The following is a 21,154-nucleotide window of genomic DNA, read 5'->3' on the forward strand; positions in this document are numbered from 1 at the left end:
TATATATATATATATACACACACAGTGGCAAGAAAACATATGTGAACCCTTTGGAATTACCTGGATTTTAGCATAAATTGGTCATCAAATGTGATCTGATCTTCATCTAACTCACAATAATAGACAAACAGTGTGCTTAAACTAATAACACTCAAATTATTGTATTTTTCTTGTCTATATTGAATAAATCATTTAAACATTCACAGTGTAGGTTGGAAAAAGTATGTGAACCCCTAGGCTAATGACTTCTCCAAAAGCTAATTGGAGTCAGGAGTCAGCTAACCTGGCGGCAGGGTAGCCTAGTGCTTAGAGTGTTGTACTAGTAACCGAAAGGTTGCAAGTTCGAATCCCTGAGCTGACAAGGTACATATCTCTCGTTCTGCCCCTGAACAAGGCAGTTTACACTGTTCCTAGGCTGTCATTGAAAATAAGAATTTGTTCTTAACTGACTTGCCTAGTTAAATAAAGATAAAAACAAAACCTAGAGTCCAATCAATGAGATGAGATTGGAGATGTTGGTTAGAGCTGCCTTGCCCTTTAAAAAAAACACTCACATAATTTGAGTTTGCTATTCACAAGAAGCATTGCCTGATGTGAACCATGCCTTGAACAAAAGAGATCTCAGTAGACCTGAGATTAAGAATTGTTGACTTGCATAAAGCTGGAAAGGGTTACATAAGTATCTCTAAAAGCCTTGATGAGCAAGACAAATTGTATATAAATGGAGAAAGTTTGGCACTGTTGCTACTCTCCCTAGGAGTGGCTGTCCTGCAAAGATGACTGCAAGAGCACAGTGTAGAATGCTCAATGAGGTTAAGAAGAATCCTAGAGTGTCAGCTAAAGACTTACAGAAACCTCTGGAACATGCTAACATCTCTGTTGACTAGTCTTTGATACGTCAAACACTAAACAAGAATGGTGTTCATGGGAGGACACCATGGAAAAAGCCACTGCTGTCCAAAAAAAACATTGCTGCACATCTGAAGTTTGCAAAAGTGCACCTGGATGTTCCACAGTGCTACTGGCAAAATATTCTGTGGACAGATGAAACTACAGTTGCGTTGTTTGGAAGGAACACACAACACTATGTGTGGAGAAAAAGCACAGCACACCAACATCAAAACCTCATCCCAACTGTAAAGTATGGTGGAGGGAGCATCATGGTTTGGGGCTGCTTTGCTGCCTCAGGGCCTGGACAGCTTGCTATCATCGACGGAAAAATTAATCCCAAGTTTATCAAGACATTTTGCAGGAGAAAGTTAGGTTACCTGTCCGCCAATTGAAGCTCACCAGAAGTTGGGTGATGCAACAGGACAACGAACCAAAACACAGAAGTAAATCAACAACAGAATGGTTTCAACAGAAGAAAATACGCATTCTGGAGTGGCCCAGTCTCAATCGGGTTGAGGTCAGGACTCAACCCGATTGAGATAATGTGGCATGACCTCGAGAGCAGTTCACACCAGACATCCCAAGAATATTGCTGAACTGAAACAGTTTTGTAAAGAGGAATGGTCCAAAATTCCTCCTGGCTTTTGTGCCGTTCTGATCTGTAACTACAGAAAACGTTTGGTTGAGGTTATTGCTGCCAAAGGAGGGTCAGCCATTTATTAAATCCAAGGGTTCACATACTTTTTCCACCCTGCGCTGTGAATGTTTACACGGTGTGTTCAATAAAGACATGAAAACGTATAATCGTTTGTGTGTTATTAGTTTAAGCAGACTGTGTTTGTCTATTGTTGTTACCTAGATGAAGATCAGATTACATTTTATGACCAATTTATGCAGAAATCCAGGTATTTCCAAAGGGTTCACATACTTTTTCTCGCCACTGTATATATATTAAGGGTTTTTGGGGGCTTTGTGTTTTATATCGTTCATGTAGCTTGTTTAGAGTTGTGCTTGAGTAATGTGGGGTATTAGGTTTGAACTGCAGTATGATGTATAGTGAGTGTAATATCATAGTTTTATTTAGCTTAATCAACTTAATATCTATAGCATAATGTGTGAAATCATAGAAACATATATTTCTTATGATTGAAATGATTAGTGGGTTGTAGACCAATCATAAAATAGCTACACCTAGATCACCTAAACATTCTGGCCCGGTTTCCCACACACAGAGAATCTCCATTGAACATGCTTTTTAGTCCAGGATTAGGCTTAATCTGTGCATACACTCAGTATACAGTTGTTCATCAATCCAAGGCGTTGACATGTACCTTTTATTTTACCGGGTAAATTGACATGCAATCACCCCATTTGTAATGAACTATTCTTATTTGAACAACCAAAATGAACAACCTCAGGATCTAATTCTAAAGAATAATGTTATAAACCCCTCTGTGTAATTTGGTCACGAAAAGATAATGCATTGTAGTCTACTGTTAAACTTCAAATCCATTTCTGATGTCTGTATCATGTATCTTGCTGAAGTGTTGGTCTTGCAATACAAATCTACCACAGCAAGGTTTTTTATGTATTTTTTGAAAGTCAACAAGTACACCTGGAACATTGTATTTAAGGGTAACTGCCAAAAGAAAGGAAACACTTAAGGGATAAATGAAGGATACAAGGTCAATTGAAAGCAGTTGCTTTCACACAGGTGTGGTTCCTGAATTAATTAAGCAATTAAAACATCCCATCATTCTTGGGGTCATGTATAAAAACTCCCAGTTGGCCATTATTTTGGCTACCATGGCTAGAAGAAGATATCTCTGACTTTGAAAGAGGGGTCTCAAAGGAGCAAAGAGGGGTTTAAAGTGTGTTTGTGTGTCTCAGTCACCAGATCTCAAGCCAATTGAACACTTATGGGAGATTCTGGACTGGTACCTGAGACAGGGTTTTCCACAACCATCAACAAAATACCAAATTATAGAATTTCTTGTGGAAGAATGGTGTTGCATCCCTCTAATAGATTTCAAGACACTTGTAGAATCTATGCCGATGCGAATTGATGCTGTGCTGGTGGCTCGTGGTGGCCCAACACCCTATTAAGACACTTTATGTTGGTGTTTCCTTTATTTTGGCAGTTACCTTATATCAACTTATATAGAAATGTTCTATTTTAACTAATACTGTTTTATAAGATATTTTTGTTAACGTTTCTATAATAAAATACTTTAAAACAGAACACTGATCCTTCTTATTCCTTATTTGTATTTATTTTACCTTTATTTTACTAGGCAAGTCAGTCAAGAACAAATTCTTATTTACAATGATGGCCTACGAAAAGGCCTCCTGCAGTGACGGGGGCTAGGATTAAAAATACAAATACATTTAATTAAAATATAGGACAAAACACACATCACGACAAGAGAGACAACACAACACTACATAAAAAGAGACCTAAGACAACAACATAGCATCCAGGACAAGGCTTATTCTGTGTCCATGAAACCAGCCCTTTTTTTGTCTATTCTAGTTTATTTTTGTAACTTAAAGAGAGACCTAAGACAACAACATAGCATGGCACAACACATGACAACACAGCATGTTAGCAACACAATATGACAACAACATGGTAGCGGCACAACATGGCAGCAGCACAACAGGGTAGCAGCACAAAACAGGGTACAAACATTATTGGGCACAGACAACAGCACAAAGGGCAAGAAGGTAGAGGCAACACATCACGCAAAGCAGCCCCAACTGTCAGTAAGAGTGTCTGGTGGGATGTAGGCCAATGTATCATATAGCCTACAATATGTGATACATTCCAGGGTTGGGGTCAATTCGAATTTAAGTCTTTCAATTGAGGACGGGATTTAAATTGAAAATGCCAAAATTGAAAAGAGTTTGACATAAATACACTACATGACCAAAAGTATGTGGACACCTGCTCGTCAAACATCTCATTCCAAAATCATGGGCATTAAATGGAGTTGGTTCCCCCTTTGCTGCTATAACAGCCTCCACTATTCTGGGAAGGCTTTCCACTAGATGTTGGAACATTGCTGTGGGGACTTGCTTCCATTCAGCCACAAGAGTATTCGTGAGGACGGTCACTGATGTTGGGCGATTAGGCCTGGCTCGCATTCGGCATTCCAATTCAAACCCATTAACCCCAACTCTGATCCAGACCTCTGCTTGAAGAGGACAAAGGGGAACGTTTCATAACACATCTGCTTGGTCTGATGGACTTAACAAAAATGTGTACGCTCAACTGATTAGAAGAAGATAGCACTTTTCTTAGCTGAGTGAGTTTGGTGTAACAGTGATGCATCGCTTTATCTCCCAGAGAACAGCTAAGGTCAGCAAAAAAAGTGAGGGGCGGCCACAAATTGATTTAATAAAAATATGTTTATGTTTTTTTTATGGAGACATTTTTGTTGATGGAGGATTTGTGTTTAATGTTGTAGGTGTGTACAGCCCCATGAAAACATTTCAGTTTTGCTTCTTCTCCTGGCATGATTAAGTCATGTAAAGTCGACGGCAGGCTGTGAAAACCAACTTCTCCTCTCTACTTTGTCAAAAAACCTGTTAACACTTAATTCAGTTATATAAGATTTGCTTGCTCATGGAGAAACTCTACTTCAGATTCATTATGATGAGTTACAGATATGGCAGTGGTCTCCTACTAATGTTGGAATCTTGTCTTAGGTATTACTTCCTTATACCTACTTCCTTATACCTTCCTGTAACCGATCAAAATTTGCTTACACATTGAATGCTAAAAATGATAATTGAAAATGTCATGATTAAAGAAATGTTATCTCTTAGGACACGTTCGGTCTTTGACCCAGTTGTGTACTCGAAACTCAGAACTGTGTTATAATAAAGCCTACGGACAAAATCAGGATCCATAAAATCCTCCTAAATTGGCAGATTTCCAAGGTTGTATAAGGGACCTTTTAGATGTTACAAAACGTTTCAGTGAATTTGGTCCTTTGTCAAATTGGCACGCAAGTTTGGCATCCTATGCGATGAACCGTGGGAGCCGGTAAATGAGTAGTCGAAACCCTGCTAAGGGCAGGTGCCAGGTGAACTTGGATACCCTTAAACCAGGGATCATCAACTAGATTTAGCCGCAGGACGATTTCTTCTTGAGCGGATGGTCGGGGGGTGGAACATAATTACAAATAATTTGTAGACTGCAAATTGACCGCAAGAAGCCCATACAGATATAATATATAATGATATAATATTTGCTCAGAAAACTTGTGGGGCCAAATACAAAAAAATGCCACTTGGGGAACCCTGCCTTAAGCTATAGGGAGATTACCAAACATTATAACCAAAACATCCTATCTGTGTCCACAAGAGTTGGCTATTTCTTATGCCACATAACTGTAATCAAATAGAAGGCCTACAGTATGCTTTGTTGTTTGTCTCCCTCCAGAGGTAGTCTGTTCAAGTTATAGGATGAGACTTGTCTGCAAGCATCAGATAAGAAACAGCAGGCATATTTAGCGGTTCTCAGCTAAGCTGTGAAACCTGTCATTCTTAGATTTCTTTTCCCTTGACATGGTCAAATAACTCAAGGCTAGATTGATCACTTTTTTTTCTACATTTGCACACAGAAACTAGAGGCCATGAGAAAATTGTTCTAAAAGAATGCCACCGATTGGCCTATAGTTGGAACTGTTAAAAGCAGTCTCACATCCTCATATCCGCCGCCCCGTTCGACCTAGACTTAAAACTTTGTATGTAGGTGTCTTTCCTCATGTCGAAAAAAATTGCCTCAATTTGATTGGTTAAGACATGGCTGAGAAACTGATAAATCAGGAAATCCGATTTGACGTGTCCATTTAAATCGTTTGTAAATCCACTTCACAGTGGCCTATCAACTTGAAACATTTAAGTGTCATCAAAGACATTACCATGATTACCATGTTAAGTTTGACATTGAAATCTTTAAAAAATTGTAAAATGACCTATTCCCCTTTTTAAAAATTGTAACGCTAATGCTTAAAACAATCATAAAAAAAGTTTTAAAATCTTCTTCTGATAGACTAAAAGTCAGATTCACTCCAAATTTGGTCTTTGGACTCATCACAATAGTCCCTAAAGAGTTTGAGAAAATAACTTTGATGCATTCAAAGATGGCCACATAGATGCATATTAGCACATACGCAAAAAAAAAATAGAATTCTTCCTCATGAACTATAGGACCAAATGACACCAAATGTGGAATATAGGCTCATTAGTTTGAGAAAAGATGGCTGAGTAACAGTGCCTTGCAAAAGTATTCAACCCCCTTGCCGTTTTTCCATTTTTTTGCATTACAACCTGTAATTCAAATAGATTTTTATTTGCAATGGATATCCAAATTTGAGAAGTGAAATCAAAAAAATTACTTGTTACAAAAAATTCGAAGAAAATTTACAACGGAAAAATGGTGCGTGCATATGTATTCACCTCCATTGCTATGAAGCCCGTAAATAAGATCTGGTGCAACCAATTACCTTTAGAAGTCACATAATTAGTTAAATAAAGTCCACCTGTGTGCAATCTAAGTGTCACATGATCTGTCACATGATCTCAGTATATATACACCTGTTCTGAAAGGGCCCAGAGTCTGCAAGATCACTAAGCAAGGGTCACCACCAAGCAAGCGGCACCATGAAGACCAAGGAGCTCTCCAAACAGGTCAGACAAAGTTGTGAAGTACAGATCAGGGTTGGGTTATAAAAAAATATCAGAAACTTTGAACATCCCACAGAGCACCATTAAATCCATTATTAAAAAATGGAAAGAATATGGCACCACAACATACCTGCCAAGAGAGGGCTGCCCACCAAAACTCACAGACAAGGCAAGGAGGGCATTAATCAGAGAGTCAACAAAGAGACCAAGGATAACCCTGAAGGAGCTGCAAAGCTCCACAGCGGAGATTGGAGTATCTGTCCATAGGACCACTTTAAGCCGTACACTCCACAGAGCTGGGCTTTACGGAAGAGTGGCCAGGAAAAAGCCATTGCTTAAAGAAAGAAATAAGCAAACACGTTTGGTGTTCGCCAAAAGGCATGTGGGAGACTCTCCAAACATATGGAAGAAGGTACTCTGGTCAGACAAGACTAAAATTGAGCTTTTAGGCCATCAAGGAAAACGCTATGTCTGGTGCAAACCCAACACCTAGCATCACCCCGAGAACACCATCCCCACAGTGAAGCATGGTGGTGGCAGCATCGTGCTGAGGGGATGTTTTTCATCGGCAGGGACTGGGAAACTGGTTAGAATTGAAAGAATGATGGATGGCGCTAAAAATCAGGAAATTCTTGAGGGAAACCTGTTTCAGTCTTCCCGAGATTTGAGACTGGGACGGAGGTTCACCTTCCAGCAGGACAATGACCCTAAGCATACTGCTAAAGCAACACTTGAGTGGTTTAAGGGGAAACATTTAAATGTCTTGGAATGGCCTAGTCAAAGCCCAGACCTCAATCCAATTGAGAATCTGTGGTATGACTTAAAGATTGCTGTACACCAGCGAAACTCATCCAACTTGAAGGAGCTGGAGCCGTTTTGCCTTGAAAATGGGCAAAAATCCCAGTGGCTAGATGTGCCAAGCTTATAGAGACATACCCCAAGAGACTTGCAGCTGTAATTGCTCCAAAAGGTGGCTCTAATGAAGTATTGACTTTGGGGGGGTTAACAGTTATGCACGCTCAAGTTTTCATTTTTTTTGTCTTCTTGTTTGTTTCACAATAAAAAATATTTAGCATCTTCAAAGTGATAGGCATGTTTTGTAAATCAAATGATACAAACCCCACAAAATAGGAAAAATGCCAAGGGGGGTGAATACTTTCGCAAGCCACTGTATAGACAAATAAAAAATCTGATTGTACGTGTCCATTAAAACCACTGTAAATCAACTCCACAGTAGCTTTTCAACTTTAAACTTGTCATCGCTATCATGGACGTCCCCAAGATTAACCACACTTAATTTGTTATTCAGTTTTTTATATCTCAAAAAATAAGGAAACGATTCATGCAAAATAAGCTGCAATCACCTTCTCATGAACCAAACTTCAGATTCACTCCATTTTGGATTTAGACTCATGATTGCACATAAACAAAGATAGTTCCTACATGATAGAGTTCTTACTTTGTTATCCAACTGATCTTGTGTCCTTTCAGTCATACTGTGAACCCCGTTCATTGCTGCTCGCAGCTTTATTTCAAGTTTGTCACTTCGACCATGTCACCCACAGTGGTGTGTATTCAAAATTGACCAATAAAAATAAATAAAATAATAAATAAATAAAATAATGTATCTTTCGTCTCTCTGTGCTTCATAATTTTCTTTCAGTTTGCAAGAGGCTGAATGTACTGTATCTCACCAGAGAAAGCACCCGAGGGAGCGAAACAGCGCCCCTCTATATCTGTATGTGTAGGCCATCTATCTGATGCTGTCTGGTCAAAAGGAATATGACATTGTTGCCGCCCGTAGCATTGTATGCAAGGGAAGCCAGCGAGCATTTGACCTCCCTTGATAAAAAAGTATAAAACAATAGCCAATCAACAGTGAGCTAAACTGAAGAAACTCAGCTATGAATGGTCCAGGCGCTTCACAAAAAAGTGTCAAGGGAAGCCAGTTTGGATTTGGATTCACTAAAGTCACATCGAGAGCAAAACGCATTTGACAGAAAATAAATTGAATTGTAGCCTTGTGTTGTTGTCCTCTGGTTGCTAGTTCCCTAAATTAGACATGGATGGAAATAGGGATTTGGAGAGACTTGTGGTTTTACTTAATTATCCGTACTGGCCAATAACATCAAATCTCATCCAACCATAAATTCATACATTGCGCTCCTGGCTTAGGTAGATGTAGTAGGCTAATGTTAACTAGCTGGCCTGGCACATTGTTGCCAATGAAAGAAAGTTAGGCTAGCGAGAAAGCATTTTAGCCAGGTAGCCTACGAAAAAATAAATAAAAGCGTGTACTGTACGACAGTCACTGTTTCGTCAACATGAGAGGAAGATGGTATTGGCATCTCTCTACAAATAGGGTGTCAGCATGTTTTTTCTACTTGCACAAACACGTGCATGCACATACGCACAGAGAAATCCGAACCATGAACAGCTACATCATATTTAGCTTACTTTGATTGCACTAAATTGTTCTTGGTATCATTTAGTTGCAGACTAAGCATAGGTGATTTGATGATGTTGAAATGGTTGCTGGAAGAGTGGAGGCAGCTCCTGTTCTTTGCGACTTGCGGTAACTCTGTGGTTCTAAATCAAGTTGTTTAGTAGTCGGAAAATGTTGGAAGCATTCACTTGCTTGACCATGCTGTAAGTCATGTAACTGAGGTTGCTCTCCGGATTTATGATGAAACATAGGTGTGGTTGAATTTATTCTGCCACTGCATCTTCTTGTCTCGGCAATTATCACAACATATAGGTTGTAATATGGTAAAAATAAAAGATGGGAGTGGGCCTTGCCCAGTGATTTTACCCACGCACCACTACTGGTCACCCACAACAATTTAAGCGATTATGACAATGGTTACATTATTGATTTCAGAATACCAAAATTATTTAAAGGCAATTTTATTACAAAAAAATCATGACAAAATGACTGTACAAATAAAAAATGTTGCCCTTGGTTGTATGAATGCATCTCAGTTGGGTACAGTCGTCCTGAGGATTTTTATGTCATCGGCAGGTCGGTCTTGTGTGTTTGTTTCCACCATGCCAACACGGTTGACCACTGCCATACCTTGGCATACCCTCCCAAAGATACTGTGCTTCCCATCCAACCACTGAGTAGGCCCCAGGGTCAGGAAGAACTGGCTTCCGTTTGTATCTGGTCCTGCATTGGCCATCGCTAGGATCCCTGCACCTAGGGAGAGAGCACCATAAGAGAGCAGTAGAAAGCACCAGAAAAATACAACATTTTGGTACTATGATGTTTTTTCCCATTTCATTACTGTGAGACTATTGTTACCTGTGAATTTCAGGTCAGGGTGAAGTTCATCTTCAAACTCTTTGCCAAATATGGAGGCACCGCCACGACCTATAAGCAACACACATTACAGGGAGTAAGAATCTGATGTTGACATCAACAGATTTAGTCATCATTTGAGTTAGTGAGTCTTCTTTTCTGTCTCCCTGGAACATTCTGAATGCATCTAAAAAATAAAATAAAAAGTGTACAGCTGATTCATGCTCAGGAAGACGAAAGCCTGGCAGTGGAACAAGTGGCATTCTGAAGAATTTCTCCAGGCCTTATCTATGCTAGTGTGTGTGTATATCTGTGTGTGTGTCTGTCTCACCTGTTCCTGTGGGGTCTCCTCCCTGCACCATGAAGTCCTTGATGATACGATGAAACTTGGTGTTGTTGTAGTAACCTCTCCTGGCCAACTCAGAAAAGTTTTTGCAGGTTTTGGGAGCATGTCTCCAGTATAGTTCCACTGCAATTGTGCCCATTCTGGAACACAAGAGGGCATGAAATGTTGCTAAGATTGAGCATTCATTTTCCATCATTTTCCATCAGATATTAAATGGACAGCATTTAGTATTCGAAAAACATGACTGATCAGCAACCATTCGCGTAACTCCTAAGGAGTTAGCTAATCAGCTAACGTTAGCTATTCATTCACTCAAAACATTTAGCTAAGGTTAGCTAGCTAACGTAGGCTAGCAAGCTATGAGAACTTACGTTGTCTCCAGGCTCACTGTGGGTGGCTGCCAGGTATCTGGTGGTATTCCCGACATGGTGACTTAACAAATCTAGAGTAATTGTGTAAATAAATATACAAAAACTGCTAAGTAGCGAATGTTGTGCGATTTATCAATGAAAACTGTCTAACGGCTACTGTGGTAGAAACCGGAAGTAACCCCCGTATGTACACTGTGCCGGAAATGCATTTTTTTTTATTGCCTGAGTTCAGAATGGAACTTTACCGTCACCTAGTGCACAAAAAGTATAGTACAACCACTGTAGATATAAGCATTTTTTTTAGAGGTAGATATAAAAATGAATTGAGACTCCCATCTATGCTTCATGTGTGGCAGCATCAGTCTGTTCTAGTTGGTGTAATCATGCTTCATCAGCAATTATAAACTGGGTGGATAGAGCCCTGAATGATGATTGGCTGACAGCCGTGGTATATCAGACCGTATACCACAGGGTATAACAAAACATTTATTTTTACTGCTCTAATTACATTGGTAACCAGTTTATAATAGCAATAAGGCACCTCAGTGGTTTGTGATATATGGCCAATATACCACGGCTAAGGGCTGTGTCCAGGCACTCCGCGTTGCGCATAAGAACAGAGAGTCATGCCTAAGAACAGCCCTTAGCCGTGGTATATTGGCCATATACCACACCCCTTCTGACATTATTGCTTAATAATATGTGTGTGTGTGAGTTGCACACACATGAACCACGCTCAGTGTGTGTGTGTGTGGGTGTGAATTCGTGGGCGCTCGCTCATGCTGTTTATAATGATTCATATCATAATGAAAAGCACAAAAGAACGTTGATGACCTTTATTAACATAATCAACAAAATACTGTTAGCAAATATCTGTTCAAGACATTTTACATACAAATACATAATTCAACAACAAAAAATGGACCTGCATTTAAACATTCTAAGCCATTAAATCATTGAGGGGTGAAAAAACATCACATGACCCAATACCAGTTCATTTGTACAGATTGTCCAAGAGACTGACAGAGAAAGAGCGATGAGACACCTTGTAATGGACGGCATTACCAGACAGTATTAGACAGAGTAGCTAGATCTAAACTTGTCTGGTAAGACGACAATTACAAGGTTTAGGTAGGAGCATCAGAGGAAAGTAGCCAGGGTCTTTGTTGCTACAGCAGCTTGATGACAGACAAGCTGTAAAGACAGAAGACAGAAATAAGTTGGAGAATTGGAATAGTTTATAGAAATACATCCTCAAGATACCAGTGGTGAAAAATGTAAAAATCTATCAGAGGTAATAGTTTATCAGTGGAGCAAAACATGTCAAAAAGCAAGATGACACAATCTTTCAATAATTTGAACTTTAAAAGGACATGCAAATGAATTATGTAACTGGCCTACAATTTCAGAGTTCAGAATGAGTACGCAAAGGGGTGATTCGATATGTGTGTGTTAAACCAGAACTCAGAAGTACAGCCCTTGACAAACATCACCTTTGAAACACCTCAATCACCTTATGCTTTTATCTCTGTTGTCCATTGACTTGTACAGTCAACCTATTGTTTGAGAACACACAGTCTGAAAAAATGATTCAAATTATAATATATGCTATTGAGCAGACTCTTTTATCCAAAGTGAATTACAGTTATCCGTGCATACATTTTCAAATCGAAGTTTATTGGCCGCATACACAGATTTGCAGAAATTATTGTAGATGCAGCGGAATACAAAAAAACAAAGCAATATAAACATTATCCAGAAAAAAATTAAGAAATTAAGAAAATCTGAAGTTTCTATGTCAAAGACTGGAATATAAATATATAAATATATACCAGTCAAACGTTTGGACACACCTACTCATTCAAAGGTTTTTCTTAATTTTTTATATATCTTCTACAATGTAGAATAATAATGAAGACATCAAAACGAGGAAATAACACACATGGAATAATGTAGTAACCAAAAAAGTATTTTAGATTTTAGATTATTCAATGTAGCCACCCTTTGCCTTCATGACAGCTTTGCACACTCTTGGCATTCTCTCAACCAGCTTCATGAGGAATGCTTCTCCAACAGCCATGCTGGTTAAGTGTGCCTTGAATTCTAAATAAATCACTGACAGTGTCACCAGCAAAGCACCCCCACACCTCCTCCTCCATGCTTCACGGTGGGAACCACACATGCAGGGATCATCTGTTCACCTACTCTGCGTCTCACAAAGACACTGTGGTTGGAAACAAAAATCTCATATTTGCACTCATCAGACAGATTTCCACCAGTCTAATGTCCATTGCTCATGTTTCTTGGCCCAAGCAAGTCTCTTCTTATTATTGGTGTCCATTAGTAGTGGTTTCTTTGCAGCAATTCCACCATGAAGGCCTGATTCATGAAGTCTCCTCTGAACAGTTGATGTTGAGATGTGTCTGTTACTTGAACTCTGTGAAGCATTTATTTGGGCTGCAATCTGAGGTTGGTAACTCTAATGAACTTATCCTCTGCAGCAGAGGTAACTCTTGGTCTTCCTTTCCTGTGGCGGTCCTCATGAGAGCCAGCTTCATCATAGCGCTTGATGGTTTTTGCGATTGCACCTGAAGAAACTTTCAAAGTTCTTGACATTTTCCACATGGACAGACCTTCATGTCTTAAAGTAACGATGGACTGTCGTTTTACTTTGCTTATTTGAGCTGTTCTTGCCATAATATGGACTTGGTCTTTCACCAAATAGGGTTATCTTCTGTATACCACCCCTAACTTGTCACAACACAACATTGTCTCAAACTCATTAAGAAGTAAAGAAAGTCCACAAATTAACTTTTAACAAGGAACACCTGTTAACTGAAATGCATTCCAGGTGACTACGTCATGAAGCTGTTTGAGAGTATGCCAAGAGTGTGCAAAGCTATGATCAAGGCAATGAGTGGCTACTTTGAAGAATCTCAAATATAAAATAACACTTTAACACATTTTTGGTTACTAGATAATTCTGTATGTGTTATTTCATAGTTTGGATGTCTTCATTATTATTTTACAATGTAGAAAATGGTCAAAATAAAGAAAAACCCTTGAATGAGTAGGTGTGTCTAAACTTTTGACTGGTACTGTATATGCATATAATGTAGTGTGTTAAACAGCATATGAATAGAAAAGATGTGTACAACAGTAGTTATATAGGATGATCCATGACTAAAATACAGTATATACACATAGAGTGGGTAAAACAGTATGTAAACATTAATGTTAACAGTTTTCAATGACTCTATGTACATAGGGCAGCTGTCTCTAAGGTGCAGGGTAGAGTACCAGGTGGGAGCCGCCTAGTTCCTCGTCTCCCTTCACTTTTCCTTGAGAATAGTGTGTTGAATAGTAAAACAGACCAATTGGTTAAGAGTTATAAATAGGTTGAGAGTTATAAAAGAGAATAGAGAGAGAGAGAAAGAGAGAGAAAGAGAGAGAAAGAGAGAGAGAAAGAGAGAGAGAGAAAGAGAGAAAGAGAGAAAGAGAAAGAGAGAGAAAGAGAAAGAGAGAGAAAGAGAGAGAGAAAGAGAGAGAGAAAGAGAGAGAGAAAGAGAGAGAGAAAGAGAGAGAAAGAGAGAGAGAAAGAGAGAAAGAGAGAAAGAGAGAGAGAGAGAGAGAGAGAGAGAGAAAGAGAGAGAGAGAAAGAGAGAGAGAGAGAGAGAGAAAGAGAGAGCATGAGAGCATGAGTGCAATAGAGGTCGTTGTGTTTATTTTTCTCACACAGATCTCAGGTGTCAGCTGCACAATATGCCACGCAGGTACAGTAGCGCTGGACCAATCACAAGCCAACAAAAGCCCAGGCTCAGCTCTGACTGGGGGAGGGGTAAAGGAAGTGGCTCCTACTGCAACAGTAATTTCACTGGTATTCTTTAACTACTGGGTGGGGTGGAAAATCTACACAAAGGGCAGGAGGCAGGGAGGAACTACCTATCACAAAAGGGGGGTTAGGCAGAAGGTGTTCACTACAGACAGCGTCAATCTCTTATCCTATGGGACTATCTCTGTCAGCCTTCACTGTCTAGTGTGTGCCACCTTTCTGGTTGCTTCCTCCAGCCAGTTGTTCCATCATCTTATTGTTTACCTATGTAGTCCTTTAAAAATAACTACCCTACTACAGCATCCATATTTTCATGTGCTGTACTGTAAACTGGAGATCACCTGATTTGGAGTCTACAGCTGAACTATGATAATGCCATACAAGGGCCTCACTATCAAGGACAAAAAAAAACTGGTAATTGCTTACAATTTCCTCTAAATGAATGGGAACAGCCTTTTTTTCAAAAATATGGCATTGACCAGAAAATGTACTAAAAACTATTTACAAACAGCAAATGCTTCCTGCTTCAGGTATGCTACAGTGCTGTTGCACCCCTATTGGTTGTTGGGATTATTGATGTGGTTGTTTGAAGGGCTTTCAGGGAACATCATTACCAGACAGTGTTAGAACATCTATGTACAGCCGAGCACTGTCAGGTAAGATGTGTCCTGAAAGCCATAGAAAGTGAATATCAAAAGCACATAACTATATCTATCTATATCCAACTCAGAGCATATCTAAGTCTACACAACCCTTAGAATACTACTCAAAGCTACCAGCAACTCATAAGATATTACTACCCACTGGCTCAAGGACTAAGAAAATACAGTGCTAAACGGGATTGTGTTTGTGTGTTACGTGTTTACTCTATGATGCTTGCAGAGGGTCATCATCATCATTACCAGGCAGTATTAGAGAGAGTTATGACATCCAAAACTGCCTTGTAAGATGGAGATGGCCATCCAAATATCAATATTTCATTTACAAGAGCAACACAGATGCGGACAGTGTCAATAGGGGAGGCTACTGGTCCAGAAAAGCACTTACTGACTGCTGTGTTTTACCAACCTTGTCGGATTTTTTTGATGGTTTCATTCTATATTTGTGCAACAACATCAGTAGACTAAGTCACTGTTAATAATTATCCAAACACTACAAAACCGTTCCTTTTTATGATCCAAGAACCTAAACTATAATTTAAGAGGCTGCGGTTTTACAAAAGTTACTTGACGTTATGCGATCTGCGCTGTTAGTTTAAAAAAGTATGGCACTGGGCCATCGCAAAGTCAAGCTACAGCTGCATCAAACCGCTAAAGTATGATGCCGATAATTTAGTATTCTAGAGTATCACAGTGACAGGAATATTAGAAAAATTGGATTGACTTCAGAAATCAGATTACTGTCATGTCTAGATTTATCAGAGTATGTCATAGTTAGGGTTGCAAAGCCACCGGTAATTTACTGAAGTTACTGGAATCTTCAGGAATTTTGGTAATTAACAGAAAATCTATGGCAATCTATCGTAACGTTGGTAATTTATTCTTGAATAACTTTTTAAAAATGTATTCATATATAGTATTCATTTTTGTATATATCTGTGGCCACGCTGTCCATGAGTTTCTAGTAAATAGGCCATATGGTTCAAGAGAAAATCGCCTAATTAATAATAAAAAGCATCTAATCAACAATGGCATTATTTTCAATGGCATTATTTTCAATGGCATTATTTTTGTTGACATTATTTTTTATGCAATTCTTCTAACTATTCACTGTCTTACATATACTCACAACTGCCACCAATTTGAAGCTAAAACATTGACAACAAATACATAATGACATAGTCAAATAAATAAGTGTGTAAAAAAAATATTAAGGATATTTCATGCTTGAAACCCTCATATTAAACACCAATGGTATTCACTAAGTTGATGGTTTATATTTAGGATAATGTTTTACAGCTTTGCCATTGATTTAAAAAAATAAATAAATTGTATCTCTTATTTCATTATTTCATATCTTTTACATGTGATAAAGCCACACAGAGGGTCAGAGATTATTACAGACATCTGAAGTACCCAAATGGGCCACTAGATGTCTTGCAATAGATTACGTAACATCCCTGAAAGAAACCAAAAGTCTGGTAGTTTACTGGTAAATGTGAAAGTTTCCAGTAATATACCCTCCCTTTGCAATCCTAGTCATACTAGATTATGACTGTTGAACCAAAGTACAGTTAACTATATTATTTCCTTTTCATTGCCACATTGGCAAACAGCCACCAACATTGCAGAATGCCCTCATTGACATTTCATGGCAAACATTATACATTACACAACATCTACAGTGCCTTCAAAAAGTATTCAAACCCCTTTGCTTTTTACACATTTTGTTGTGTTGCTGTAGCCTGAATTTGAAATGGATTAAATTGAGATTTGGTGTCACTGATCTAAACACAATATTGTATAATGTCAACGTGGAATTAAAAGCTGAAATGTCTTGAGTCAATAAGTATTCAACCACTTTGTTATGGCAAGCCTAAATACCTATATGTCCAACCTGTATGCACTGTGCACAAATCACACTGTTCCTGCACTGGTAAATACACTATCATAGCATTTAAAAATTGGTATTGTGTTATTTTACCATATACATATTGTCCGATTACATTAGCCCTTTCATGTAAAGTAACATTACTTTCAGTAGTAGACGTTTGACAGTCTACAAGTAAAATATTGTTTGATTTCTTTCTTTCGGGGCGGCAGGTAGCCTAGTGGTTAGAGTGTTGAGCCAGTAACCAAAAGGTCGCTGGATCGAATCCCCTGAGCTGACAAGGTAAATATCTGCCCCTGAATAAGGCAGTTCCCTGGCAGGCCATTATTGTAATTTAAGAATTTGTTCTTAACTGACTTGCCTAGTTAAATAAAGGTGAAAAAAATATATTTAAAAATGAATTAATGTTCAAAATACATAGCTTCCATTGCTGTCAGAACAAGCATAAAGAAAAGGTTTTGCTCTAAAACAAGCAAAGCAAACATTACTTGATGCAAATGTTGTGAGAGCAGGAAAGGTTGTATGGCAGCGGGAGCAGGTAAAAATGTAGGACAATACTCTGGGAGAGGGGGGAGGGGGGGACTGAGAAGGAAATCAAACAGAAACACCTGTAATCTTACCGTTGTGAATAGAGCAGTAAAGAAAAAAGGTTATTTTAAAAAAGTGAGGAGTTGTAAAAGGAGAAAGCAGAGGGGGACATATCTCAAATTTCCCCTTGGAGCCCAAGAGAGAGCCACATCCAGTCTCTCTCGGGTCATTCAAGGCTCCATGAAAGGCAAACCCCACAGACATGCCCTGCTCCCTCCCAGTCTTCAGCCAGGCACCATTTCAGTAGACAGACCAGCACTAGAGGCCCTCAATGGGAGAAAAGGAGAGAGGGAAAGAAAATAGAGAACAAATATTTTAGGAGGCTGAAAGCACAATTAAATAAGGAAGCAATTTGATATACAAACAATTTACATATTTGGACTCTATCAGATAATAATCTGATCCTTATCCCTAGTCTTGTCCCTAATCTATCCTCGGGGCTAAGGAGGATGTGATATTATATTCTCCTTGGATGAAACTTGTTTTCAATACTCCTGAGTAAAACCTTACTATAGGGTTTACATGACGTTTTAACAATTAATAGCTTTGTTCTTGAATAATTTAATAAACCTCTAAATTGTTTGAACAGTATATTGATACATTTCAACTAATACAAATATAGATATGACTTTACGCAATATGCAAAAAATCTATTTCGCTTCAAAGCCATACTGGTAAATCAGCATCTGCATGGTCACCACCTACCCTGAGTGTTTTGCATGCGGGAACAAACAGAAATGAAACAAAGGACCCAACCGGGTGCTTAGTCATTCTGACAAAATGGCTGCATGGTCTTAACCACACAAAACCAAGCTATGCACTACTTGACCTCTCACCTGTGAACAACATATCTTTATACATTTTTACCACACGTAGTGTATATGAGGCTATGCACATCGCCACATGATGCATCTTATTCTCGCAGGAGGAAATCATAAAAAGCCATATGCAATGATATCTTGAGAAAATGACATTATCATTACCTGTAGATGACAGGTGTTAGTTGTGTATACAGTAGCATCAACGACTGCGAAAAACAAACTGTTCTAATGCATTTTCCTATTGCATCTTCTAGTTGAATGAGAAGGAGGAAAGCTCTTATTTAGTCTCTTCTCTAATCATACCAGTAAAAAACAAGTAAGAACAAGCCTGACCAGAGCCTTTTGAAGTTATTCTGAGAGAAGACAAGCATGCCAGTTACATCTACTGTACTGAAAAGAAGAGGCTCTTTCACTCTCTGCCTTTTCCCCTTTAAATCTGGAGCCGAACAATTGTCTGAGTAGAATAACAAAAAAAATCTTTGAATAGAGAAACTGTCTCGTTACAGCATATCAACCACAGCATCAAGTAAATTCATCCATGAGGCCATCATGATTTGCTTATCCTGTACATAGTAGTATTGAGAAACTGTTGACACAACTCGTTCTGTTTAGTCTTTAGACATATGTGCCATAACTGGTTTGTCTAGTCAAAGAATAGAGGTTTTCCATTCTCCTCTGTTCAGAGCACAAGCTAGGGAGAGAGGCTTCCTCAGTCAAATGACAGGTGTCTCTAATCTGATGCCATCACAGTCAAACACCCTTCAAACTAGACTTAATTTTAAAGAAAAATCTTACTGCAGATAAGTAAAACAGGAAAATATACAAATACGGTCCTTAAAATAATATTATTCTGTGGTAGTGATATGATTATTTTCAAAAAGTCCCTTGCATAAAAGTTAAAGTAAAAAATCTGACAATTAAGAAAAAAGTATAAAGATAGGACTGTTTAAAAACTTTGGTTTTATAGTTACTCTATCCTTCCTTGGAGCAGCCAGAGAGCCAGAAGACATAACAAGAGATACCATTGTGTTGCCGGGTCTTGTTGCGTTTTTTCTTCCTCTTCCCTCTTTCCTCCTCTTGTTGAACGATGAATGATTTCTTCCATTACTGGGTCAGATTCAAAAGGCAGAGGCCTCCGAGATTCAGGAGATCAGTTGATCAGTTGATGTAGAAGGAAGACATCAGAGGTAGTGGTTTCACTGATGTCCGTCGACAAAGGGCCCCCGAAGTGGTAGTGATGTTACCTGGTTAAGCTCTTAATGCAAAGAGTCTGAGTTTGTAAAGGGCTTGGTTTACATGTACACCTACCAGCCCTACCTCAGTGTCTCTCCATGATGTAACCAATCACCTTGCACCAAGCACCAAGCAGGTGTGTCTCCTTCACTGTGATTGGTCGGGCCAACCTACTGAGAGTCCACTGGGGTATGTGTGTTCGTGCATGTATGACATCAGCTTTACTGTCGAGAACCACGCCTTATCCGGCATGGCTTCTCTTCCTCGTCTCAAACACGCCTTTCCCCTATGACCTGAGTTCACGTTGAAGATTCAAATGAATTAACAAAGTGCATGGGTATACAGAACAACATCATAATTGAACTCTTATTGGAGTGTCACACAGTAAAAGGTATAAGGTATAAGTAATAGTAAAGCCTTGAGGTAAAAGTACATTCTTGGTCAGAATACATACATCTATCTAATCTATACATTGTCTCTAAAGCAGTATCTAAACATATTCTCTAAGGCAGTACTAACATACAATACCTCGCTCAACTGATCAAGGGCTTGATGATTAGTTGATTTGTTAAACTCAGGTGTGCTGGACTAGTACTAAACTGAAATAAAATAAGCCTGCGCAATGTTTGGGTCCCTGCAGGTACAACTGACAAAAGGCCATGGAGTCATAGACATGGTTGTACTGAAATTAACTGAGAGAAAAGACCACCAGACCAGCTTTACAAACCTGTAACACTGACTGGAAGTTTATACAGCTGAGCTATTTAGGGCTATGTCAATTTAGCTGATAGCCTAGCAACAGTTTTCTTTTTTGACTGGTTTAACTATACACTCCCCTTCTTATTTATTTGGACAGTGAAGCGAAAACGTTTAATTTGCTCTATTCTCACGAATTTTGGATTTGAGATCAAATGTTTCATATAAGTTGACAGTACAGAACATAACCTTTTATTTGTTTCACCATTTATAAATGAAAGCACTTTATGTATCTTGTCCCCCCCATTGGAAGGTGTCATAGGTATTTGGACATATTCACTTATATGTGTATTAAAGTAGTCAAAAGTTTAGAATTTGGTCCCATATTCATAGCCCACAATGATTACAGCTTGTGACTCTATCCACTTGTTGGGTACATTTGCTGTGTACATTTGCTGTTTGTTTTGGTTGTGTTTCAGAGTATGTTGTGCCCAATAGAAATGAATGGTACATAATATATTGTGTAATATTGGAGTCACTTATTGTTAATAAGAATAGAATTTGTTTATGAACAGTGCTACAACCCCTTTAATCCCATCGGTCACAATTTACAGGCTCTAGAGATTAAAGTTGTACTTATCAACAAAGTCATGTATTATGCATTACTAACTTGTGTAGTATGATTCAGAGAAGTTTCATAGGATTTCTCTAAATTGCACCAAGAACAAGCATGCTGTAATGATATGCGCTAAGAGTCGGGAAGCAAGTTCAGGGAGTGAGTGTTTTAATAAAATAAACATAATCCAAAACAAGAACCACTAACAGCAC

General features: G+C 38.7%; 1 protein-coding gene and 1 long non-coding RNA gene across 3 annotated transcripts; both read right to left on the bottom strand.

The window, feature by feature from the left end:
- Positions 1-9,479: 9,479 nt before the first annotated feature.
- On the bottom strand, positions 9,480-10,823 carry ppil1 (peptidylprolyl isomerase (cyclophilin)-like 1). The gene is made up of 4 exons (XM_014132719.2): positions 10,607-10,823; positions 10,221-10,375; positions 9,893-9,961; positions 9,480-9,787 (listed from the first exon to the last, which is right to left on the bottom strand). The coding sequence occupies exons 1-4, from the start codon at positions 10,660-10,662 to the stop codon at positions 9,567-9,569; spliced, it is 501 nt and encodes a 166-aa protein (XP_013988194.1). The 5' UTR covers positions 10,663-10,823; the 3' UTR covers positions 9,480-9,566.
- Positions 10,824-11,427: 604 nt separating this feature from the next.
- Positions 11,428-19,676, bottom strand: LOC123725523 (uncharacterized). 2 transcript variants are annotated; one of them, XR_006758039.1, is made up of 3 exons: positions 19,420-19,676; positions 17,609-17,834; positions 11,428-11,800 (listed from the first exon to the last, which is right to left on the bottom strand). It is a non-coding gene; the product is annotated as an uncharacterized lncRNA (long non-coding RNA). The 2 variants fall into 2 exon arrangements; XR_006758038.1 differs by having other exon boundaries at positions 17,609-17,843; positions 19,420-19,662.
- Positions 19,677-21,154: the final 1,478 nt, after the last annotated feature.

The sequence above is a fragment of the Salmo salar genome, chromosome ssa12 (assembly GCF_905237065.1).
Source record: "Salmo salar chromosome ssa12, Ssal_v3.1, whole genome shotgun sequence".
NCBI classification, from domain to species: domain Eukaryota; kingdom Metazoa; phylum Chordata; class Actinopteri; order Salmoniformes; family Salmonidae; genus Salmo; species Salmo salar.

Excerpts from the sequence above, each read along its gene's own strand:
- ppil1 (XM_014132719.2), bottom strand. The coding sequence starts at position 10,662 with ATGTCGGGAATACCACCAGATACCTGGCAGCCACCCACAGTGAGCCTG. Across the intron at positions 10,376-10,606 it reads ACAGTGAGCCTGGAGACAAC|AATGGGCACAATTGCAGTGG; the intron begins GTAAGTTCTCAT and ends CTTGTGTTCCAG. Across the intron at positions 9,788-9,892 it reads CCCTGACCTGAAATTCACAG|GTGCAGGGATCCTAGCGATG; the intron begins GTAACAATAGTC and ends CTCTCTCCCTAG.